This window comes from Balaenoptera borealis (assembly GCF_965194805.1).
Source record: "Balaenoptera borealis genome assembly, chromosome: 2".
Classification (NCBI taxonomy): domain Eukaryota; kingdom Metazoa; phylum Chordata; class Mammalia; order Artiodactyla; family Balaenopteridae; genus Balaenoptera; species Balaenoptera borealis.
This window is the reverse complement of record NC_138867.1, coordinates 158,502,273-158,529,257: the sequence shown is the minus strand read 5'-3', so window position 1 is coordinate 158,529,257 and position 26,985 is coordinate 158,502,273. Positions and strand designations below refer to the sequence as shown.

At 36.4% G+C, this 26,985-nt stretch overlaps 1 protein-coding gene across 5 annotated transcripts in view; it reads right to left on the bottom strand.

Moving 5' to 3' along the window:
- Positions 1-2,240: 2,240 nt before the first annotated feature.
- The window catches only part of CPEB4 (cytoplasmic polyadenylation element binding protein 4), a 64,084-nt gene continuing 39,339 nt past the window's right edge, over positions 2,241-26,985 (bottom strand). For 3 of the 5 annotated variants that reach the window (XM_082381101.1, XM_082381102.1, XM_082381104.1), the window contains 6 exons: positions 17,379-17,552; positions 12,866-12,955; positions 12,375-12,493; positions 10,866-10,980; positions 9,135-9,316; positions 2,241-6,658 (listed from right to left, as the gene is read on the bottom strand). In XM_082381101.1, the coding sequence (XP_082237227.1) occupies positions 6,431-6,658; positions 9,135-9,316; positions 10,866-10,980; positions 12,375-12,493; positions 12,866-12,955; positions 17,379-17,552 (908 nt within the window). In that variant the 3' untranslated portion in view covers positions 2,241-6,430. Of the gene's footprint in view, positions 6,659-9,134; positions 9,317-10,865; positions 10,981-12,374; positions 12,494-12,865; positions 12,956-17,378; positions 17,553-19,293; positions 19,318-26,985 lie in introns of all 5 variants that reach the window. The other 2 variants (XM_082381100.1, XM_082381103.1) reach the window with 1 other exon arrangement.

Here is a 26,985-nt window from a genome sequence, read left to right as displayed (position 1 = left end):
ACCACAGAAGGCAGATTCAGAGCACAGGTCGCTTGGGTGACGTGGTATTTGTGGCACTCGTGAGAAATAAGGGCCGATCTGAGTCAGCGAGGAGCATAATGAAAACAGCATTGCAAGGTGATAGTTTCTGCTGCAGAGTAAACGCCTCTTTTTCTCCTGGGGTGGGAGCAGAGGGAGGAGGGAAGAAAGGAGGTGAACTGGAAATGGGACAGGGGTTAGAGGCTAGGCAAGTATGTCAAACCCAAGTTCAATGCAGACCATGGCAACAGCCCAGGATATGACTCAGGCGGGGCAGGAACAGGAGCCCTTGCAGAATACAATCCAAAGTGGGGCTCTGAGGCTGACACCAGCAAACGTACTAACAAGTAGAGCAGTGCACCCCAAAAGTATGTGCCATATGGGATCCTGCATTACCTGGAAACAGAGTCTACGGTCAAAGCAACTCAGGGGGAAAACACTTGAAACAAAGCAAATAGGTTTCTTCACTGTAGAACTTCTCAAAGCCTTAATAAGTCAATTGCCTATTTTCCAAGAAACAGGATGCTTTATTTTCAATGCTAATTTAATGACAGAACTTTTTATTTTTTGTCCTTTTCTCGTGGTAAGGACTATCTTAGTGCTCTGAAGATGAGAATCTGGGAAACAAATATTAAGAGTTTCTTGTTTATTATTCTGTCATTACATACTTCAGAAAAATAATTACCCTTTCAATGTGTTTAACTCACTTCATTGACACCTTCAATGTTCCTTAATTTTTAAAATCAGGAACTTATTTTCCCAATGACTTTCTTTCTCTCTGACTTCAAGTATTCCTCCAACTTAAAAAAAAAAAAAAGACTTATTTTCCTTCTGAACTGTGTATGAATACAAACCCATTACCAAAAGAAGTTATGAAATAACTTCATTGTTAAGGACCGTTAAGAACGGAGTAAAGAGCTTTCCTTGTTGGGTGGGTTTAGGTAAGCTACCAGTGAATAAAATAAGAAAATGCAGCCCTTATAACCTCACACAACCTTTCCAGATTCACCATTCCATGACTTAAGACACCAGAAGTACTGCACCTACATATTATTTCAAGATACCATTGTTACATCACTTATAGTTGACATATCACTTGCCTAAAATAAATATTTCCTCAAATAAAGAAACTAAATCTACTCATGTTTTTTTTTTTTTTCCCCCTCTCCTACAGTGCTGAAACCATGCCAGCATGCCCAGGGATATAGCAGAGGTGGCAACCAAATGTCACCCACATCTCCTATGTCCTTGGGGCTTTCTCAGGGGCCCTTCACTGAACTCTGAACTTAAGTTTTGGCTACTGCCAGCCAAAGCTTCTGTGACCTGTTACTCCTGGGGGGTCCTATGCACTGCTGGTTCAGCCTGAACTCTCAGAAACCCCTACAGTTGGAAGAGTTGTATATTGGGAATATTTAGACAACTTAGAAGCAAAAGACCTCCAGAGTCCGTTTGTCTCAGGACAAGAACTGTTTCTTCTAGTCTTAGGAATACTATACCCAAGGTAGGAAAGAGCAGAAATTAAATTTGACAAAACAGGATATATTCAGTGTTATGTTTTATGCTATAATAAACCCTTAAAAACTTGAAAATGCACTCTAAAATACAAATGACTAACACATCACAGTATTCAGTAGTCCACATGATTTATGGACCAACCCAAAGATAATACTTTCAATTCACATGCTCTACTGATTATAATCCCAGAGGCCACATCCTGTGATGTCAGGATCTAGGGAGGAACCGGGTGGTTAAAATTCCAGAGAGACTTGTTAACAACCCAGATCCTCTTGTTAGAGTGGCCAGAAATCAAGGTTCTTCACTGACAAAGACCCAAAACCAAACCTCTCAAATACTGACCTTTCCTATTAAGTAAACATGTGTTCCCTTACTTTCATTGGACATTTGGCCTTAAAGCAGATGACCGAACGCTCGGATCCTGGGCTTAGGCCTCACACACATGCTGAAGGCTACAAATGAAAAGACCTCTGCAGGGCAGCGTGTGAACTAACAGTGCAGGCCAAAGACGACCACCACTGACATTTATGGGTTTACATAAGCAAGGCACACTTGCCAGGAGTACTTATATGACCGGACATCTTTTCATTTCAGTTTCTTCTGCTTTGGCCAAAGAATACATTCCTCATATTTTTTAAATGTTATATCCCCAACCATGGAAGCATAATCTACTTATGTTGAAAATAAATAAGTATATTAAAAGAAAGCTGAGTTAAAAGTTTTATTCATTCAACATCTCACATTACAAATATTTAAAAATTATATGCATACTGGTATAAATAGTCATTTGCAAACTATTTAATAACATTAATTTTCCACTAGCACTTCAACAAATGAACTCTTTTAAAAAAGGAACTGTGTTATATAACTTAAGAGTAGAACATACAAAAATAGGAACTTAACGTGAAAATGACTTTAATAAAAAATGAATTACCCTTATTTAAAATGCTATAATAAATACTACAACCTCCCCATACACAGTAAAAACTATATGGAAATTCAGCCAAGTAGTACAATTAACTGACATACTTAAATAACTTTTCCTTCTGATAATATGAGCAATACACTGGAAAAAAAAAAATTAGGGATTAGTAAAAACTAGACACCCACTTGCTAAAAGTTTCACTTCCAAAAAATATAACAAAAATCTGATGAAAATTATAAAAACTAATTATACTTTAAATTTTAAAAATATAAAAAATAAAACAGTTGAATACAATATTGTCCCAATTCTTACAATGCTATCAATCACAGTAGCTTTAAAATAAGATAATAAAATAAAGCAAATGACCAAAACCTCTTTTATTCCATTTTTAAAAATAATCTCAAATTTACATTAGTAGAAAGATTGAGTTCTGATTCTTTTCTTTAGAAACACCAGCAAGAAAGAGGATTACTCTTAACAGTAGAAAATGACATTTTTAAATGTCTGTAATTAAAAACAAAGAATTACACTGCAAAGATCTTTCAAAAGTTTGAAATAAGTATTGCACATAACTTGAAGTTAACTTGCCACAATTCATCACATTCAAGTTTTAAATCACCTTTTAACAGAAGATTCAACTCTTCAAAACAAAAAGGGTGAATTATCAAGTCTTTCCAACAGCACTCTCATAAAATGCTAAATTCATTCACTGCAAGTTTTATTTTGCATTCTGCAGAGGTCTGTGTATGGAGAAGTATATATATTTTACCAAAGCTTGGGGACCAGAAGGGGAAGGGAGAGGGTTCCTTTACATAGAAAATAATCAGAAACACTTTATTTTACATTGCAAAAATAACCATGTAATTACTCTGTAACTACATTGTAAGTACATGGCTGGTGCCATGCTAGTGCGCTAGAACTACATGCTTGGTACATTGAAGTGATACCCTAAAATCTGTAAACTAATTACATGTTAATTATGTTTTGAGTTACATGGTAACTCCCAACTACAATCCCATGTAATCTGAAGGACATGTAATCAATAAAGTCCAGAGTAATAGATAATAATTGTTTATGCCCTGTAAATTGAAGTGTAACCAAATAATCTGTAAACACGCTTGTCACACAATCACAAGTAAATATTAGTAGAATAACAATTTCTTACATTAGTCATGCATACTAACATTACACACCTGTCCCACGGCAGGCTATTTTTTTTTCTTTATATATAATTTAAAAGAGCAGACATCTCTGAATCAAACACTTAACACCAATTTATTAATATTAAAAATGGCTAAACATTCACCAAAAATGTCTGCGTTATGAATAATTTTAAAAACTTAGTAAGAAGCTGTAGACAATTTTGTTATTTTAAATTTCTACCCTATGCTTATGCATTTAATTTTTTTTTTTTTTTTAGGAACTACAGTGTTATCTGTCATTTTCATGCGAATTTTTTTTCATTAATTTGTGACTTTACATAGACTATTTCTTAAATTATAGGTACACCAATAGCTGGTGCTGGGGAAGGATGTTTAAGCAACATGCTTTCTCTTCTCTGCAGACTCTAAAATAGCATTGCCAGTGCACAACATTCATAATTTAAAATGTATGCAGAGCACTGAAATGTATAAAAAGCAGAATATAAGAAAATAAAATTTATTAAAATTATTTATATTAAAAAATGAAGTATATGAAGATCTCTCAGTAATAAAAGTACAAAAAGCTACTCTTTGCAATATGAAAAATTGAGGTATTGCATAAAGAGATATCCCGTCAGTGAAAAGTGTGCCTAAAAATGTTCACTGTTGGAAAAACAAGATATACAAAAGTAGTGCATAACAAATATACATTATGTGCATGACAAAATAAGTTAGCTACAAAAACACTGTACCGAAATTCAGCAGGTCATGTACAAAGGGAAAAATTATTATTCAAAGCTAGTTCTTATTTCTTGTTAGCTCATCACACCTGTTTACTGGGTAGGAACAGCACGATAGCACACCCCAAGCCACCTACAAGCACTGAAAAGAATAAAAAGAGGCAAATGAACATTCCAATTAGAATTATGTCATTCAGGAGAAAAGAAAACAAAGTCCCTGACCAGCTACGCAAGAGCACCCTCCATTCACATGACCGCTTTCAATATTTGCAGGGGATTCTTTAAAAGCAGCTCCCTTTCTGTATCTATTAGACAGCAAATGCCTCCATTTTGACCTTTGGAACTTAACAGGTATATAGTTCATTAAAGCCTGGATTAAAAATAAAGGACTGCTTTTCCTAAAGGTGATGAGTAGGGGTCATCAGCCAGGTGGTTCCACCGCACTGCTGGGGCAAGTCTTTGGTTTTGAAGGATCCAAGATGGTACTGTTAGGTAGCACAACTAGCAAGATTGCCATTAGATTTTTTTTTTTTTTTAATGTTTTGCACACTGATGATAATCCTTTTCATGGTGGATAGGGCATTTCATAAGAGAATGTCCATTAAAATAAAAGTTACTTCCATGACCAGGGCTTCAAGAGACTATTTTCAATTTACCCCTGAAGCATACTGTTCAACACATCATAACGCCTTTCAAAAGCTAGTTTTATTTATAATAAAGCATGCATTACTTGATGAAGTTGGCACTTCAAACACTGACTATGTCCCATGCTAAGTTCTGAAACTGTAATGTTATTTTATTTTATAGGAAGAGTAAGATAAACATACGTACCTTTGCACAGATTTACACAGTTACTTAGTTCAACAGTGCAAAACACTTTGCAACTACTTAACTTTTTTTTTAACTTTTTTTTTTTCATTTTCTATGTTACAACTAAATTACAGGATACCCAAAGTAACTTTAAATCTAAAAGTAAAGCCAATCAGCAGCCAATTTGAATATTGGTTTTTGTCTTCCAGTTTTGGCTACACATGGTAGTCTAACACAAAATCAAAAATGATATCCTTGAGGTATCTCTAGATCTGTTTTTTTTTAACGTCAAAATGGAGAGCAAAGGCTGACACCTGATGAGTGTTAGTAAATTAGGATATAGAGTTTATATATAACATCAAAAATAAAATTTATATATTTGTTCTTTAGGAGAGGAAATGCTAGTTTTCCCACCAGTTGTCATTAACTCTAGCTTTGGTAGGTTTCCTGGGGCTGTGACCAGATAAGTAAAAGTTTAAAAATAAATAAGCGCACTCCCCTCAGAAGTAAATGTACCCAATTTTTATATTCTAAATTTAAAAACCTGTTTAAAAGAAAATAAACCTAGCTCTGCCTACTTTACTATTTTTTTTTTTTCTGATGTGGTAGTAACTTTGCGGCATAATGAAATTACATTCCGCCTCTAAACCCTTAAAATTAGTTATAATGCTGCTTCAATCTTGCTCATGCATTTGTGTTTGCTTTAACACGCTCTTTCCTGTTAATAATTGTTAACTTCTTCCACTGCTGTTAAAAGAATAAAAAGGGGACGGAAAAAAAGAGAGAGGCAAAAAATATGAAAGAAAAGAAAGAGAAAGGCAAAAGCACTTCCCTGGGGGAAACCCCGCGTCAGGAGAGATTGATAGTGTTATTGTTATGTGGTTATTTTAATAAAAGTATTCTTATCTGTTACATTATTAACAATAATTTAATTAAAAACCCAAAATACTCTATTGTTTCATTTCTCTTTTAATATTTCTCTCTCTCCTCTAAGAAAATGTTGCGGGAAGTTTGGATTCTCTTGGTCTCCAGCAAAACAAGAGAATGAAACTTCCATGCAACATGATGGCAATACGAAAAAGGAGTTCATACATATTGTTTTCAGTGACACAAGAATCTACAAAACGCCTATATTATAGGTCATTCTTTCCGTTAGACTTATTGTTAAGTTACAGACTGCACAAAAGGACATGCCAGCATGAAGAGGTTGAGGAAGGGGGCAGAATTAACAGAAGAGCGCACTTATTCTGAGGCCTGAAAATGAGCACTGTAGTTATCCTTTAGTTCCAGCGGAATGAAATATGTCGAGGACGGTCACCGCCTTCCTTCACCAGGGGCTTGTGGAATTCCCTGCCAGCGCGAGAATGAATAGCAGCCCAGCAATATTCACAGTAATACTGCAGACAGGTAACATTAGCACAGAAAAATGGAGCAAATTTTCCCCCACAACGGGCCCCCTGACATTCATCACACAGCTGATCGTCCAAGACATATGGCTTAACTTCCACCTGCAATCAAAAATAAAACAAGGGTGTTTACATTTCTCAGTGAATGGACCAGGCAACTCTTATACCGTGTATGTACGTTTCCATCCACTGTCTGAATGAGTCCGTGCCAAGGTACCCCAAAGGAAGGGTCAATAACTCTTTTACTGAAATTAGCTATCATCTTTTAAGAAACTGGTAAGGCTTTTATGCCCACTGTTTTACATTTTTGTCTTATTAAATAAACAGTTTTCAAATGAAAAGCAAGATCCCAGCAGAAAGTTAAGAGTGAAGCCAACTTAACGTTTAAGAACATTATGAGGTTAAACCCACAGGAGAGTTTTCACAGACACAAACCGTCACTTTAATTAGTGGATCTGGATTCTTGTCATATGTGGAATTATAATTTACACAAGACCAACTAAGAGCTTCCCAGTGCCACAAAATAGCACTTCAATGTACAAATCAGAGGGAAGCTGCCTGACTTCTGCATCACAAGCCTCTGAGCTGTAATAAGGTTTGGGTCATGGTTTCTATTTACAGTGTACACATCTTGGGTTATAATCACAAACCTCGAACTCCAGGAAAACAAGATGCAGCCATAGTACTCATAATCTAAAACCTTGCTTTGTTCTTTGTCAGGAAGAATGGCTTACTTCAGTCTACAAGTCAGAGGTGAATTTATAAAACGGGGTCTGTTCCACTGTTCAATAGGCCAATGTCATTTGAGCCTCTCAAGCATTAAAAATAACCTGGCTATTAATTCTCCAGTGAGAAAAGAGTTGGTTATTTTTAGTCTTGGAGAGACTCATGATTGAAACTCCCTTACACCAGGCTATGACTACCACTGGTGCCATCCACTTCTGACAAGGAATCCTGAACAAAGGTTAGCTGTGAACAAAAAGAGAAGAGTGATACGGAAGGCAGGAAGAGCAGACGTAATCAGAGGATTAGGCTTCTGGCCCCGAGGCCATTCCATAACATCTACAGAACGGCAGGAACACCGGTCAAAGAACTGGATCGTAGAGGAAAACAAATTAAGTCTGAATTTCTAATGGCTAACCTTACAACTCTGAAACCGATATGATGGAATGAAGTGATGAGGCAGGAGTGTCCGTTTACTCAGATGTACATATTTTTTCGTGTGAATAAAAAACAAGGAGGCATGCTAACATATACTGCAACTAATCCTGCCCCCTTCCTCCATGTTTACAGTAGAATCTACACCTTTCTCCTTAATATAGTCACAGTATGATGACCACTACCATGGGAAATTTTCAGCTGCCACTGATGTGGAATATACATGAAATGGAACATAAGCAGTAAGTGTAAACCACTAGTGACCTGATAGCTTCTACATACTGAATTGAGAAAGGCACAATACAGTCAATCAACAAAGACTTTTCGGAGCACAATGCCTTGGAGTGCTGGATATCTAAGTCAGCCCTAATGAAAGTGCCCGTCTGCCATGAAATGAGGAGCTGACACCAGAATGTAAATCAACACATTGCTTTCTTCATCAAGAAGGTCTTTCTATGAAAAAATCTCAACTGAACTATAAACACTGTGCTTACTAATGCAGCAGATTCACATTCTGGTGTAAATTCCTATCTCACCACAAACTCCTAACAAACCATTTACCAACTGGCAGTCGGTTCACAAGCCGCATTTTGAGTAGTACTGGTGTAGGATAGAGTTCCATCCACCAGAACATAAATCCATGAGGACAGGGATTTCTTGCCCTAGGCACTAAAATGTTTGTTGAATGCATGAAACACAAAGATAAGAAATTCGTGAATGCAAAGAAAAAAGACATATAATGGAACACACAGTCTCAAATACAATAGATTAAAAAACAGAAGAGTTAACTTTGAGGGTTTTTTTCCAGCCTTTTGATTCAGAGGATAAACACAACAAAGAGGAATATAAAGTGTGAAAATAATGTTAATCAACTACTACCTAATTTCAGGCAGTAAAATAGATTACAGATGAAAGGATTCTGAGTTCTTCTACTTAATCTGTTACAATGAAATATTGCTTAGACATGCCGTCCTAGAAATGAATTTACTCAATCATTTGTTACATAGGAAAATAGGGCTTGCTGAGGTATTTTTGATACCCCAGGTTTAAGAAAAAACCGTGAGGAGATCTCAAGGGTGTTCATGTTTGTATAGTTGATATAACATAGTACAAAGGATTCGGTAAATATGCACTGAATGACTAACTGAATAAGTGAATGGATGGAGGTGATACCTTAGGAAAGATTAAATGGACTCAAGCAAAGTGACTGTAATGTTCTGGTTAGGCTATTCAGAAAACTAAGAGACAGAAGAAATTCATATGAAGCTCTTAGATGTGTTCTAGAGCATGCATCTAATGGGTCCTACAGGAATAACTATCAGCTGTCAATTTATTGTCACATAAAATTCCCCCACTCCAAGCTTGGTAATGACATAGACGGCCATTTCTAGAACTTCCCAGAATGTAGTCCAGGACTTACCCGTTTATCTATCTCTCCATGCTGCAGCTGCACGAAGCGGGCACTGATAGCAGCTATGTAACTCTGTTGATTAGAGAATGCGACTCGCCCAGCTCCTTTTGGGTATTTCAGCTCAGGGTCGGTATCAATCCCAGCATAGCACACGCCTCCATACAGCCGGTCCATTATCATGGCAAGCTCCACTACATACGGAAGGAGCAAATAGGACATTTGAAATCAGGAAAATTCATCTGGCTCACCAAATCAGGAAAATTCATCTGGCTCTTACATCAAAAGCAGTTCATCTGCCTGTCATTACAATAATTATTAAAATGAAACTAGTTATTATAACCAATTGTCCATGTGTTCGTCTTTAACCTACTGTAACTAAGGGCAGGGACTCTGCTGAGTATTTCACATATGTTCACTTTTAATCTACACAACAACCCTATGAAGTAGGTAGTAATTTTCTGGGGAAACCGAGGCACAGAGAGGATGATTAATCTGCGCAAGGTCATGGGTAGTTAAGTGATTGTACTGCACTTGGCACCCTGGTCTATCTGCTCTACGCCACAATGCACCATATATTTACCAGTTAACAATGTACTGCTTAATATAAATAATCATTTGAATACTAGAAAGCTGATTGGCAGGCTCTTTGGGGGTCCTTAGAGCATATTTCCAACAAAATCCTTTTTACCTTTCCTTACCGTGTAGCTATTTGCCAATTTTTCACATAGAAGCTTCAAGTAGGGCTTCCCTGGTGGCGCAGTGGTTAACAATCTGCCTGCCAATGCAGGGGACACGGGTTCGAGCCCTGGTCCTGGAAGATCCCACATGCCGCGGAGCAACTAAGCCCGTGTACCACAACTACTGAACCCGTGCCCTAGAGCCCGCAAGCCACAACTACCAAGCCTGCGTACCACAACTACTGAAGCCCGTGCGCCTGGAGCCCGTGCTCCACAACAAGAAAAGCCACCACAGTGAGAAGCCCATGCACCACAGCGAAGAGTAGCCCCCCTCGCTGCAACTAGAGAAAGCCTGCGCGCAGCAACAAAGACCCAACGCGGTCAAAATTAAATAAGTAAAAAATAAATCAATTAAAAAAAAAAGAAACTTGAAGTAATAAATGTATCTTCTTCTCCATGAAATGTTACAATTTTGAAACTGCATTCATGTTCATTTTATGTTCTTTATCTCACTTATACTATTAAACCTCAAATTATTTGAAGTTGGGGATGAAATTTCTTCTGTAAGCACTGCTCTGAAAACACAATGCACTGCTGGGAACGCTGCTGTATTTCAGAGCTCAGTAAGCAGCTGTTGAGCACATGGGGACGTGGGAAACAAACAGCGAACATCTCGATACCTAACCCATCCCTGAAGGGTTTTTTTCTCTCAGACGATGATGGGAGTGATGAGCATTAGCATTACGAGACCGTGCACTAAGCACTAGGCATCCACAATCTCATCTAATCCTCAAAACAACTCTCCATAAAGGACACACTTATAACTCCACTTGACAGATGAGGAAATGGAGAATTAGAGAAATTAATTTGAGCAGGGTTACTCAGCTATTAACTGGAAGCAGAGCACATGAATTCAAGCCCAGACACTTGGATTCCAGAACTCTCGCTCCTAGACATGAACTCAAATGCTTATGGAGAATCTATCCTGAAAAATCTGTATATTTCTTATGCTAACGGATAAATAGGGTTTTTTTTGTTTGTTTCTTTCTTTGTTTAATCATACCAGCTCGCAATGGTCGGGGAACACCACCAACAAATATAGTTTTTCGTGGGTCAAGAGGCTGTGAACCATCCATCACAAAGTCACTGTCACTGAGATTCCAAGGCCGAATCTGTACCTAGAGAGTGTGCAAACCAAAATGTCTCATTCTCAACACAGAAAATTTATGGAGAAAGGAAGTTTAAAATTATTACAGAGTATTTTACTTTTAAAAGCAATAATCCACGTCATTACAAATCAAGAGAATTGGAAAACTAGAAAAGATTTACAAGTACCATATTCCAACCTTTCATTTCATATTTAAGAGTAAACTAACCAAGGTGGAAAGTTCAATTTAATTGCCTATTGTAACCCAAATCACTTAACATTAACATGCCTTTAATTATCTGTAAGTTAATTAACTATTTTACAGCTTATTTGGGCCCCTCTCCTACGCAACATCCCAGTAGCCATATAATTTAAATTTAGCACGGTATTGGATGTTGATCAGTATTCAGTGCTATGTGAACTAGCACTGTGTGTCCAGTCCTATGTCCAGGAAATGCAAACTACTCCTGATACTAACCAATCTGTTACATTGTTTCAAAAAGCATTTCAAAATAAAAATATTGATGATATCTGCAGTAAGCTTTTTATGATAAAACACATCAGTGTGTCCATTACAACAACCAAGGATCAAGTACCTCAATTCAATTGTTTGCGTGTATTAACTGTTACCAATGCCCACACCAAAGGCTAATGGGTTGATAGTGGGGTATTCCCAACAGGTACACCAAACCAAGTCCCAAGGCCAGAATGTCCCAAATTTAAATACCTAAATTTAGGGACTGGCAGGGAACAAGCAAGTCAAATAGAGACTAGCCACATAAGAATTCTGGGACAACCCTAAGACACTAAGAGGAGCTCCACAAATCACTGTTTGAGCTGAGCCCACTGGCGTCTCCATTCTGAACTGGACCCCATCACTAGGTACTGGCTGAGCGATAAAAGATTGTTGGTTTGCCAGATTTGTCAAAACAGGCTAGTTGCTGCTATTCCTAAAGACTAAATTTTATAATAAAGAAAAACTTCTTCAAAATGAAACAATATGCAATGTACATTTATGTATATACATAATTCATTTTACTTGGCGAGTACCATATGCAAAAAGTTAAGGATAGTATTGGGTAAAATCTTGATCAAAGAGAGGAAAGAGAAAGACCTATTTGTGATTTGAGTTCTATTATTCAGAGGAAATTCAGCTACTTTATATTTATCAAATGCATTACCAGGTAAAGTCTTTTAATAGAAAGATTCATCAATATTTTAACTAACCAAAAATTCAATGTCAAAATAATGTGCACAAATATACAGAATGTCAATGTTAGGAACCTGACAGAAACAAAACTTTTTCATTTCGATTCTACTTACAAACGTGTCAATTAACAGAAACATTAAGATGTCTGTGGGTTTTTCAGAGCTAGCAAATAGAGGCAAAAATGAGAAGTTATTTTCATGCTAGACTGCACTTACTGGCTTGTCTTTGATAGTGGGACTTGATACACACAGGTAGAGTTTTCCATCTTCTTCAATACATGCATCAATGAGAGCCTGAACAGAGCTTTCATCTTGAAAGAGCAGGAATGCATAGCCTAATAAAAAAATTTTTGAAAGGCTTATATTTTTCCTATTTTTAAAATAATTCTTCGAGGGAAAGGAAGCATAAAACTAAGGAAGGGAAAAGGTGTAGAAAAAAATGAAAACAAACAAACAAACAGAAACCTCTAAAACTTAAACCTCACCCTAAATCTGATAATATCAACATTAAGTTCAGTTTGGTATTATCTTGAAACCTCTTTTAGAGTAAAATTAAATCTGAATTGAAAGTACATACTAAATACAAATTTTAAAGACATATTTAGGAAAATGTAAGTTTAACAATGAAAAACTGTACAGTGAAGGTAAACATTTATGAAAAGAACATAAGGATAAACTATGCATGTATATTGAATATTAAAAATTACCTTTAGGAGGAAAATAGGATTTGCTCTCTGCTTTATGAGGCCAATCCACAATCAAAGGGCCAAAGCGACGAAAACTAGCTGTGATCTCATCTAATGAACAACAAACCAAAAAAGTAGATTTAAATATTTTTATGTTCATTTTTGGGAAATAGTTTAGAAAAAAGTTTCCAATCTACTATTTACAAGAATAGTACACCAAGACCTCCCACATCTCCTTCATCTGGATTCCCCTTACTGTTAACATTTTGTGCGTTTGTCTTCCGCCTCTTCCCCTTCTATCTATGCACGAATCTATCTATCTATCTATCTATCTATCTATCTATCTATCTATCTATCTATCATCTTTTTCTGACATGATGCTCTATTACCCCCAAACACAACTACTGGCACCTGCTCAAAGCAAGGTCACTCCCTTATGTACCACCAAACAACGCCGCTTCCAATCAGGAAATCAACATTGATACAACACTCTTTCCCAATTCACAGACTCCATCCCAATTTTAAACTATCACAATATATCTCTTTTTTCCTTTCTGATCCAGAATCCTATCCAGAACCAAGTTACATTTAGATGTCATGTCCCAGGTCATCAGTCTTTTTCAGTTTACAGTAGTTCCTCATTCTTTCCTGTCTTTTACACGCTTAGTAGCTTTAAAATATACAGACCATTCATTCTGCAGGATGGCTCTCAAGCTGGGTCGGTACTGTTTCCGCATGACCTATGCATTCCAAACAGGAAAACCACCATAATGATGCTGTTATCCTGTCCTTTCACTAGGTATGTTAATGTTGATCAGCTGGTCAAATTGACACCTGCCTAGTTTCTCCACCAAAAAGAAACCATTTTCCCCTTTGAATTTGATTAGTATTTTGTGGGGGAATATTGCGTTATCCATCAATATCCTGTTCCCTCATTAGACTTGGCATCCATTGAAGACTCCTACCTATATCAGCTACCACAATGATTACTGCCAAATGCTGATTACCTATTTCTATCAATCCTTCTACATTTACTAGTTAGTATTATACAATAGGGAAGAGTTTTCCCTTCTCCCCCATTTATTTAGTCATGTATTTATTTATATCAGTATGGACCTATTTTATTCAATGGGTTGTAATCTGATTCTCTCCTCATTTATTTTGATGTTCAATTTGTCCTCAAAATTGTCCCTGATTTGGCCAGAGGGGGTTCCTATGTCCTTTTGACCTATCCCCCCATCATCCTTCAAGGGCTTCCATACTTCCTGGCCCAAGAAGATACTCCAGGCTTTCATCTTGTTCTTTCTCTGCCCTACCCTTAGAATTAGCCGTTTCTCACCCCTCGCCCACTGCCCCTGCCCAAGAAATCCTCATTCCTTTCAGTGACAAACGGTATTTAGAAACTAAGATTTAGGTATTCCATATAGTCATTGCTAGTGGATATTTATTATTTCTAAGACTTCTCAGAGGACAAAGCTGGGAAATATATGAATATACACACAGATATATTTATAACTGTTTCTATATCTGTGTACATTTATAAAAATGAGTTCATACTGGTAACTGCAAGTCCACTCCAACATCTCATGTTTTTTTCTAGCCTTCCCCCCTTCCCATGTTTGTAAATTCCCTTCTCGCTATGAGAAACCAAGTTCTCATTATCCTCAATATGTTGGCTTCCTTGCTCAACGTAACCCATCTTTCAGCCAGCTGCCCTGGCAGTCTCCTCTACCTTCCACCTCTGCACCCTAGCCCTTATTGCCCTGATTTACTGGGCAGCATGCACACTGCTGCCGAGGCCTCTGAGCAGGCCCCCTCCATGTGTATACCTACACACGCCCTCCGCTTGGCACCCTCTCCCCCCTCACCAACCATCTTCCTTGGACACCAATATCTCTGAGCCTTATGAAGAAGGTAAAGGAAGCGCACATGGGATGGACAAGGAAGACTTGATCGTATTTTCCTATTAATGTAAACGATACCAGTTATGCTATATTATATATTTGGAGAACTACTGAGCAGACTATAGGAAAATAAATTTCCAGGGAACTTCTAGAAAGAGTAGGTAAGCATATGTAGATAAGACCTGGGAGTAGGGCAGGAACAGAAAAGAGAGATGAGAAACATGTTCAAATTTCAGTCTGGTAGAACTGTTCTCATCTCCTCCAGATTGTGAAACAGTAGTCTGTTCGGACAGCTATGATGCCTGTTGCTACGGTACCGTTTAGCTCGTGTGAGATAGATAAATAGGGGAATGATGTCAGTGTAACCTAGACATTATACTGGTTCACAAATGACTTTTCCTAAGCAAGGTGAGCTAGCATAGTGGGAGAACCATAACCTTCGGCAGGAAAGGAAAAAGCCCCCAGCTTGTGTGATGTGCAGGCAGGAGCCCCCTCAGCTCTATTATAAGAAAACTAAAAATGAGCACAGCAACCAAGCCTCTCTGGTCAGAGAGGTGTCCCCCCAGCCTTGCAGGGCTCTTATGTCCTGAGAGTTTGCATTCCTCAGCTACTCAGAGGTCCACTTTCATCTGCATTGCCTCCAAGCTAGCAAGCCAGAATTTCTGCTCTATTGGTTTTGTGCATTTTCAATATTCCTTGAGGCAGTCTCTAACCATACTGAGCTGCTTGCCTGAATTGTGCAAGTTATTTCCAAGGTACTAATTCTCTTTTTGTTAGTGCTTCTGGTACAAAATTCATTAGGTTCTAAGTGATCTGCCTCTAGCCCCTTTTGCCCCATAAACCCTGTGATTCTTAGTGCACAATTCTGCAGAACACAGTATTCTTCAGGAATACATATTTCACATTTTAATAGAAAGGGCTGCCTGCCTAAATTGCTACCGACTTATCATCATACGTGGTCTTGAGGATAAAGCAAGATGACTAACACAATTCCCATTAATTTTGCTCAGTGTAAACCACCTCCTTTGCCAACTTGGTCAAATTTACCTGTGCCTCTAAGAATTTTAGGAACGATACATTTAAGATTGCTTAGTAATTTTCCTAAAAGATACAGACTAACTAGGCCAGAGAAGGAACTTATCCCAAGCAAGGTCAGATAAAATTCAGTCTTCTCTGTCTGTGTATAAGCATATAATTTCCTCATTGAAGTCCATCCAGGGCTCAGGAGTGTTAAAGATTTGACCTCTAAAGGCTCATAAAACCTAGAATCCATAATGCTAAGGAAAGTGAGGATTCCAGCTAGAGAAAAGAAAAGGTCACACCCAGGAGCTTACTGGAGTGAACAACATCATGCTGAGGTGTTTAGCCCAGGATGAACACTTTGAGCAGAAGCTATGCCTTCTGACGACAGAACGGAGATTGAGCCAGTCTGGCCTGAAATTTCAGCACAGCTTCCTCCGGGACGTTTTATCATAGACAAAAAAAAAAAAAAAACAACCCTGTGTTTATTTCAATCTTTGGCTGTTTTGAAGCCATTTTTGTCTCAACCTTCCAGAAGACTGATCATCTTAAGGAAAATGTAGTGGCTCAGTAAGTTTAATCTCAATCTAAATGGGAAGTTATTAAACCTCATTATTAGACCTTATAGATTTTTAGAGAAAACTCTTCTATCCTCCGTAACATTTCTTTCCATTTCCATTCAGGAAACCAAGACAAAATAGATTAGGAAAAAAAAGCAAGCAAGGATATGTGGTTGCTATATGGTCGCTACTTTGATTTTTGTCAGGGTCACTTAGACCCACAGGTGAATAAAATACTTCTGGACAATAGTCCTCTATGTCTTTTTGCATGACTGGCTCCTTATTCAGGTCTCAGCTCAAATATCACGTCCTCAAAGAGGATTTCTTTAACCACCTAATCTCACAAGTCTCCCTTCTGAGACTTCACTATACCACATCAACCTGTTTTCTTTTCAGTACTTATTCTCTAATATTTTCACACATTTTTTATCTCCCTTCCCCCACTAGAATATCAACTCTATGCGAGCAGGGGCTTTCTATCTTGTTTACTACTCTAAACAATCCTAAGAACAGTTTATAACGTTCAGAAAGCATGTAAATATTTGACAAGTGAAAAAATACTCAGAAAATGATATAACTCTTAAGATTCCCTAAGACTCTAGGCTATATTTTTCAAAAGTCCAGGCTTATTCTAAGATTTTAAACTTTTAAACAATTAACTGTACATTTACAGAGCACTCATAAAAGGTAGAAAATAGGAAAATGAATAATTGAATTTGGCCAAGGAAGGACACACAGACAAAAATGCAGTTAGCGTCTGTGTTTGCCCACAACAGAATCCTTGAGAAGTTTTCCCAATGATGTTTAACTCTTTTTGATTTAGTCCAGCCACTTGCTTCAGCTGGTTCCCAAAGTCCCGCTCCCTTTCCTTCTGTGAACTAACCTTACATGCTGTGTTAGGAAGACAGGACAAGAGAACAATGCAATCACAACTGAACACTTGGAGCCAGATAAGACTGTTATTATAATGACAGCAACCATTACCTATGCATTACCTACTATGCGCCACAGTCTGGGCACCACGTTATAAACGGCTCTTTCTAAATATACCTTCATCGATGTCAGGAGGTAATCCGCCCACAAACACCTTGCGAGAATATCGTTCTACTCTTTCTCCATTCTGGTGAGTGAAGCAGTGAGGTGAACCCAGGCCACTATGAAGAGGTTGATCCCCACGGCCATCATCCAAGAATCCATCTTCCATTGGAAACAGTGAAGACTGACCTGGAACAGAAAGCAGGAAAAAAAAAGCTAACAGAAAATGTTCCTTGCCACTGATTATCTTACACGAGAAACAAGGAAAACAGCAGATCCAATAAAACTGCTGCTTTTATTTTTCTCACTGAACAACAAATCACTTAGATATGCTCTTGAATTTCCATCACCTTAAGGTCCCAATTGAGTCAGGGAGAAAGTACATGGTTAAATAGAGGGCTGCTCAACCATCCCACTGGGATCCAGAAACTTGAGCGAGGTGAAAGTACAATAGGAGGGAGCACTCTTTTGAAAGCAGTTGGCAGCAGACTGCACCACCTTGGCAGGGCCCCATGGCCACTGGCAACCTACACATGTACACTAAGTATTAAATTTGACTATCAGATGCTAGATCACTTAAATTTCTTTAAAACATCATATAATATAGCCTGCCCAATTTCCTCTAAGAATGTCCCTAAAATGAACAAGTTGATTTTTAAAGTGAGCACTCAGTTTACCTTAACTAATGGGATGCCATCAAAATCCACTTGATGCTGTTATCCAATTTTGTTGGCTAGTCTTACAGAATTTAAGATTTTTAGGCATGCTAAAGATAAATTTTCTTTTAGTTGAGTAATTATCAGCTGGTACAGGTAGTGTCTAATTCTAAAAACTAGTCATTACGTTTGCTGTTAAAAAATCCTATCATTCAGAATATAAAAACAGAAAAGACCAGAGATGCCAATGTGGTTAATATTCTTCCCATACTTACCTGCCAGTAAAATATGAACTTATAAATCATAAACAAAGCAAAGAGCTACAAAGAACTGTAGAATCTCTCAAGCACTGTTTTGTCACTTTTCAGGCTGCCAATTTACTTCTAGGTACTACATAAGGAATTCGTTAATGGATTCTGCAGAAACGTATCTTAAGTGCTCTTCCTTTACTGAAACATTCCAATATCCTTTTGTCACCACACTTGTCTTCCTTTCAACTTTCATTATTAAACACAATTGACAGTATATTTGTTATGAATTTACCCTATAAAACCACAGTTCAAAAGAGTTATATAATGAAGATAAAAAATGACTCTAAAATTGGAGGTTATTTCTGGATCTTCAAAAGTCACTTATATTTTAAAGCTACGTTATTTAACTGTCTAACTTACTTTCTTATAAAAAGGCAAAACTATAGTACAGGAGGCAAAAATAAAGTTTATTCAGGCAGACACTCTAGGAAATGATTCTTTGAAATTCTCTAAACTGTGTAGAGCTTTACCCCCCCATCAATGTTTGAAATTTATAGGATTAGTCATCTATTTAGTCTCATTTTAAACAAAATGCAGTATTATGCTCAGTAATAAATAGACAAATATATAAAAATTTTTGAAAGTAGATTTAAGCTATTCAAGCATAACTGAACCTCCAATATAATCAGGTATTTTGGGACCAGTCATACTATATTTTCTTTTTTAAAGATTCTTAATTTTGTTCTCCTAAGAAATTCCTTTCACAAAGGAAAAAAGGGAAACAAATCTTCAGATATAAATAAGGTGAGTTTGAAATTATTTCAATTCAAATCCAAATCCTACCATTCTGACTCCTTCAAATTAGAATGTCTATAATGTTAACTATAACACATAAAGTATGTATTGATCACAGCTATGTTTCATTCCCCCTACCCGCTTCCCAACAAGGGTTAGAAATTGAGCAAACTTGGGTCCTCTCCAAATACAACTGATACATTCAAAAGTTAGAAACAATAATGTTACCTCTCCTTCGCCCATATGTCCTTGCTGCATGTCAAATGAGAAAACAAAAAAAACAAAAAAACAACCTTTCAAACATTGTCAAAAGAATCAACTGTGATTTCATCTACCAGCTTTAGAAACTGAAAAAAATTGGCTATATTCCTCATTTCCTGGTAAGCATCTCAAAAAAATATGGAATTTGGATGGTGAGAGGTCAATTTACTGCATTATTTTTTTTTTAAGTTCTTCAAAGACACTGTAAAAAGTGTATTGAGCCTTACTTGTTTTAAGGGAAGCTTCCTGCTCTGTCACCCAAGGTCCAAACTAGTATGAAACTAAGGGATATGTAACATGATCTAAACCAACTCCTACCATATTGATCTTAATTTCTCCCAGAATTCCCTGCTAACTAGCCATTCAGTAGATATTTCAATATTTAATTCATGACTTTTTTGCCACTACAGGATAAACAGCAGTTTTATACTATTTCTCAATTATTCCCTAATAAAGAAACTCATAACAAATGAAGTCTTTAGGAAATTTATAAACTTCCTTTTAGCCAGTTTCTTGTCCCTAATCAAATCTTCCACCGTGGCCCAAATGTTGAAAAGTAAAAAGTTTGGCATTTTATCACAAAGTAGGTTCCAACCAAGAAGAGAAGAAAAACAATATAATATAATATAGTATAATACAATATAATATAGACTTATATAATTATTATATGTATATACTTGAATACTCAGAAAATGGCAGTATAAATTTCAAATCAGAAAACTTTTGAGAAAATGTCTTCCCTCAAACAAACTGGAACTTGTATGTGCAGTTTGGCCAAATACCCTAATTCTATTCAACAAACATTTCTTGAATGCATGCCTGATCTTGCTAAGCACATGTGCTTGCTAAGCACATGGGTCTGACTACATGGAACTTAAAGGCCAGTTGGCCACATAAGCAAATAACGGTAATGTAACCATTACAGCAATAGGCATGTTAAGTGTTAGGTGCAACAGAAGCAGAGGAGGAGGAGAAACTCGTTCTGATTAAAGAGACAGAGAGGGGAGGGTATGGCTCTGAGATGGACCTTAAAGAGAAAACAGAGAAAAGGCACTGCAAGACCTGGCAATGGCATGAATAGGGGTGCTGTAATGCTCAAGGAAAGATGCCGAGAACAGCAACATATGCAACAAGTGAGGTCTCTTGACTGGAGAGGAAGTTTAAACAGGAAGCTGGGATAGGTTTTCCAGTTAGAAATTATAGCACATTTTAAGAGATCACTACACGAACTGGTCAGGGTTTTCATTCTTAGCCTTCTCGATAAATGCTAAGTAAGTACAGCTCAGTTATAACTGAGTTACAAATATAACTTAGAAGTACCATGTACCTATTTTCCAAAATAAAATTATGTCTCATACCAAAATAATGTCTATCATTACTAGATAACATTGAATTTCACCAAAGTACTTAGGCAAATGGATTAAAACCAGTAAAATCTCCCTCAGCTGTTAGATTTTCACTTTAGTAGTTTTTAAATTTGGGGTGGGGGTGGACGTATTTTCTCACTTAGTGAACCTGACAGAGGTTAGAAAGACAAAGATGTCACAGAAGTAGTTGTTTAAGAACATTCTATTCATACAACTGCTTCAAAGACAAGGGAGTTTGGGGAAATTAATGATTTGAATATCTTGGTTCTGTCAATCTTAAAAAGTTGATTGATGCTGCTTGGATTTCTGAGAAAACAGATATTTGAAAAGAGTGGGCTTTTAAAAGCTACAAAATTAACATTAAAAAATCTCATAGCTTCCGCTATTTCAATAGTAAGTACAGTTTCAGGAACAGTAAAGGCTATAGATCAAAAGCAAAAATCAAATACTCTCAAAGTCTTCAAACATGTACTTTCAAACTTTGATTCTGTACCACAAAATTAAGCTGGTTAATATAAAAGAATTCATGATCAAATTCCACGATTAAATTCTAAAAACTATATTTAGAAACATTTTCCCACATTTAAGGAAAACAGGTTACAGGTGTACAATGCTTATAGCTACAAAAACTGCCTAATCAAATAGGCAAATTAATATAAAGTAGTACCAAAAAATAAAAACAATGACATTCTGGAGCACAGAAAATGAGAATGTTTAAATTTTTTATTTCCACTTATTATAATGCTATACATTATTTTAATATAGATTTTGACATATGACATATATACAGGAAAGTAGACAAATCATAAGTGTACAGTTCAATGAACTTTCCATAACATGAACACACCTATGTAACCAGAACCCAGATATTAACAGAATGGTAAGTGGTGCCACTTCATCTATGTACAGAAGAGGTACTTAAGCACAATTCTCTCACCTATTTCAAATTATACTTGGGGAAGCATATTATGATGAAATAGTTATAATACAGAGCTTCACCACTTCCCTGAGGAAAATGTCAGATTTCCAATCTCATGATTATCAAGTGTTGCACATTATTTGATGTTTTTCAAATACTGGAGGAAGCGGCAGTTAAAAAAAAAATCACTTTAAATATGTTTAAAGAAATCTATATTTTGAAAAACTTCTGGCTAAGTCAGCTGAAATAAACCCTGCTTAGAATTTTTCTTGAATTACCAAAGAGTATACACTGTTAAAAGTTTTCAAAAATGCATACTATTATTGAATAAAAATCTTCTAGTTCCCATCAGTTAAGATTAATACTATTTATATGTTTATCTTTTATATTTATTACTTAGTTTTGATTTATATAATTTAATGTTCAGTATTAAAATGATTCAAGAATTTTTTAAATGGGCTGGAAACATTATGGCTATAAATTTTTATAACTTCTGGATGCATGTTGTTATTAGATCTATGATAAATACTTTATTTCCAAAGTGTCTTTACAAGATTGCTTAAAAATGCCCTATATTCATCAGTAAATTCCCTCTAGTAAAATTCCAGTAGTCTGGCATTCTAGACTTGCAAAAAGGTACAGAAAGACTGACCGGGTCTTTTTCAATACACATTATATATATATATTTCATTATAAAAATGAAAATATCATTTATTTGTCTCTTTAAAAGTATCTTTTTCTCATGTTATAACATTTGTTAGTCACAAAAGGAACAAATTATCCATCATAGTGATATATTCATAACAAAAAATGCAGCCGTTTAAAAAATATTCATGTGTTCATATTAAAGCTCTCTAAAATGTAGTTTGCATGAGGTGCCAAAGTGTGTATTGTATGATTCTTATTACGTGAACTTAAAAATAAAGGAAATATAAACAGATATGTGGGAATATACACAAATGTTTTTTCTAGAAACAACCACAAAAACCTTTGAGGATAGGGACTGGGATGGGGAAAGAAGGAATGATTCCACTTCTTGTTTTATCCTTTTCTGCACTATTTAAATTTATTACTACTGTGTACACTGTATTACTACTGTGTACACTATATTACTATATTTGCTAATGGACCCTTTTGGGTTTTCTTCTTGGTACTTACATTCAAAACAAACAAATGATATATTAAAGAAAAGCATCCTTTCCTACACGAGGGCATCTAATCAACTCTGTAAATAATAGGACTTTAGGCCATAAGGAGTAACATATGACTAGCTTTTAGTGGGCAATGAAAGACTGATCCTATTCACACTACCTCTGGCCTACCTCAGGCTCTCCATCTACCTCTCACTGCCCCCATGTTGAGAAGGCAGATAGCAATGCTACTTGGAAAAACAAGGGGAGAGGGCTCAGATTAAAAGATGTTATCAAATAACTGATTTTTCCAGTGGAACCAAAAAAAAAAAAAAAGTATGTGGGGGAATCAAATTAGTAAGTCAGTTAAAAAGATATAAATCAAAGGCTGGAAGCTAAAAGGAGTTGATCTGTTAACAAAAGAATAAAGGTGGTAGAACCCAAAAGCAGACAATCATTACAAAGACCAAAGCATACAATTCAACAAAGATGCGAAGAATCATTTTAAATGATTTTATAAATCACCTCCTAATTTATTAATGGGCTCATGGTCACAACATTACTTTAGATATATGCTTAAGAGAATTTCCTATGTCACATTGGCTTCTGTTTATACTAGCCTGCTGGCATTAACAATATTCAAAAAATGTTGATAAGGTATAATAAAGATACGAGAGGATTATTTATAAAGAGCTATCTTACAGAAGGGCAGCGTATGAATGTAATTCTAGTTTCTGTATATCCCTAATCCTCAGTTTCTTATTTATAAAAATGGAGAAATGAAGAGAGAATCACAAAAGATACCACATGTATATATGATGGTCAGACAGTCAGACAGACGCTCAGTAAATAATAATTTTCTTCCTCAAAAGTAAACTCATATGTATAAATTCTTAGATTAGTGTTCAACAGTTACTTTCAGCTTTCCACTACTATTCCAAGGCTAACAACTGTAGAGCACTTTAGAGTTTACAGTATGTTTTCATATTGTCTTTTTCAAGAAGGGATCTCTCAACATGCTCCTTACTGTAGCAACTAGAACCATATTATATACATTTTCAGCAAGTGACTATAATCTACATTTCTCCTGGGTAAATTTTCCCCTCCCTTTTCATAGATTTCTGTCCCCCGTCCCCTTTAAGCAAACAATCTTCTCCCTTTCCTTCCAAAGAACTATAATTAAGAGGTGTTGTTCTACGCTAACCTTTACTAATCTTCTCTTCTGGGACGAGCAAATATTTTAGCTGATGCTTCTAAGGGAGAGACATCCACAGAGGCTAGGAAATACATACATACATGCATCTGTTCGAAACTAATTTACTGGCTTGGCCAAAAAGTTCGTTCAGTTTTAAGTAAAAATGAAAGATGCGTTTTTCATTTTCACGAAGAACTTTATTGAACAACGTGTTCACTGACTGAATGAACTTTTTGGCCAACCCAATATTTTGCTGTTCTATAACTTTCCCTGCCACAAGGTTCATTTTTGAAGCAGCTAATCCTAAGGGCTAAAGCAGTGAAATGGGAGGTTAGGGAAAAAAGTACCATGCACGAGCACTTTTATACAGAGGTAGTGGTGGTTAAATGTTAGTTTTCTTGGACAAAATAAAGCTTCAGGTTGGGTAAAAAGAATATTAATCATTTAATCTGATATCTATCTCAGAGCTAAACCAAGACACACCAGAGGAATATAGGGTGAGTCTGGCCTATGCTTAGCACTCCTTTCGGACTTAGCTGAGAAACTGAGCAAGTTTCAGCCTTGCTTATCATAACATAAAATGGATATTCTAACTATCTTCCTACTATGTATAAGATTAACTAGGAAACGGCATCTGTTACGGGATGAATAGTGTTCCCTCCTCAAAATTCATACGCTGAAGTCCTGAACCCCAGAACCTCAGAATGTGACTGTACTTAAAACAGGGCCTTTAAAGAGGTGGTTAAGGTTAAATGAGGTCACCGGGGTTGGCCCTGATCCAATATGACTGGTGTCCTTACAAGAGATTAGGACACAGACTTGCACACAGGGGAAAATCATGTAAAGACAAGGAAAAGACAGCTATCCTACAAGCCAAGGAGAGAGGCCTCAGAAGAAATCAACCTTGCTGACACTTTGATCTCAGACTTCCAGCCTCCAAGACTGGAAATAAATTTCTGTCTAAGCCACTCAGTCTGTGGTACTTGTTAACGGCAGTCCTAGCAAACTAATACCATATCCAAAAAGCAGCTAGAAAATTGCTTTTTTTTTTTTTTTAATACATTTAAAATCCAAGGATTTTCCCCAAGAATGCCCCTCAAAAATATCTCTATGACTAATAGCAACAATAATAATTCCCTAGAACATGCAATTATTATTTGTTGAATTATACTGGCAGTGTCTTTTAAAAGTCATGAGTGGTAATATGAAGGTAACTGCATAATCTGAAAACTGATGACTGAGCATAGCCAAGGGGAAAAAAGAAAGCAATCTGAATCTGATCCACTGGATAAGTAAGCTCTTTTTATCTTTGTACATGCAAATTCCAATATTATTCCAATATAAACTGCTGAAGCTAGTAGACTAACTACTCTGAATCTTTTTTTCTTTTAATTTATTTAGGATTTAAACCCCACTTCTTTCCAAAAAGCTTTGTGATTGCTTGAAATTTTCAAAACAAGTTATACAATAAAAATCATGTCAAAATTCAAATGTGCATGTGAGAAAGAGAAGAAATAGCTCTTTCACATTTTTATTCAAACAAAGCAAGAAATGGTTCTCAACTCAACAGAGGCTTGGAAGAAAAAGCTCTGAAACTTATAGTTGAAGCAAAGTAGAGTATAGCTATATAATCACCTTTCTAAAGGTTTTTAAAAGGCTGAGTAGACTATTTAGGTGGACAGGAAAGAACAGCTCCTGATGGTTCCTTAAAGTCTTAAAATGGAATAATGAATATAAAGCAACACAACATATTAGGCTTTTATTTTCAGTTTTAAGAAAAAGCTGAACAGATGTAAGATGCAAAGGGACTGTATTTAAAAGTAAATAAAGTTTCAGGTTATCGCTCTTAATAATAGACAAAGAAAGCATGTTCATTCATAGACAATCATAATCCCTTGTTTTGTGTTTTTTTCCCTTGTAAATTTTTAGCACTAATATTCCCAATCCCCCCAAAATGACATTCTAATTATTTAATTTGACTACATGCCAGGTGCTATGCTAAATGATTGTACATGCACTTAAATCTCCACCACAGTCCTATGAAATGGGCAGCATTTGTGATTTTTGAGTTTATCTTCATTAAACACAATTAATGGATCACACTAGATTTTCAATATGGGGACCCCCAAAACCTGAGCTATACTGAGAACAAAGCTACTAAGAATCAACATATGAATGAGATCAATTTATCTATAGAAGCAATCCACCATAGAAGATGGTTCATAAATTTGACTGAAGAGAATGGGCAATGCCTAAGCCTAAATCAAGGTGACTAAAGAATTGTCTTAACATCCCTCCACCCCCACCTTGCTTTAATTTCAAGATTTTTAAGCAGTCTTCCAAAACCTGGACTTTGCTATCAGAGAATGGGTCTATCAGTAAATTCTAGCATCTGGTCTACCCAGAAGTTGTACTCCTCATTATGAATGCATAAATTGGCATCCGGTCCTAGTTGGCTTGTTATTAAGAACTAGCACTTGATCAAATCTGACAAAATCAAGTTCCGGGACCTTGCAAAGCTGAATACTGGATCTGAGAGCATGGCAGCCATAACCCCATATTCTGGGTCTTGCCTGAGGAGCCAGCAAGTTTCCCCTCTTTGACATCTTTTTGTTCTTTATCATCCTATCTTTCAGTCTGAGGTAATGTTAACCTCAGTCAGTATACTTCTATAACAAAATTTCCATGTCTACAACAGTAAAAACCATCTAGTCTCCTTCTAGAATCTATGGGCCAATAAAATTTCAAAACATAAACATTCAGAGGGGAAAGTTATCTTTCTTTTTTCTTTGCCAAGTAAGGGTTGTTAAAAAATAATCTATTCTTAAAAGAAAGGATATTAATGGGGGTGGGGGGGGGAGGTAAAAGGAAAGAATCTCATAAAAGAGTCAAAAAAAATTAAGTGAATTGGGCTTTAAGGAAAACCCACTAGAGAGTGTTTCTTTTTCTCATCTCAACAAAGATGACCCCAGGGGCACCTGGTCTAATTTAGCGACTTCATGAAGCAACTGGGACAACAAAGAGTTGATCACTTTGCCTAAGATCACA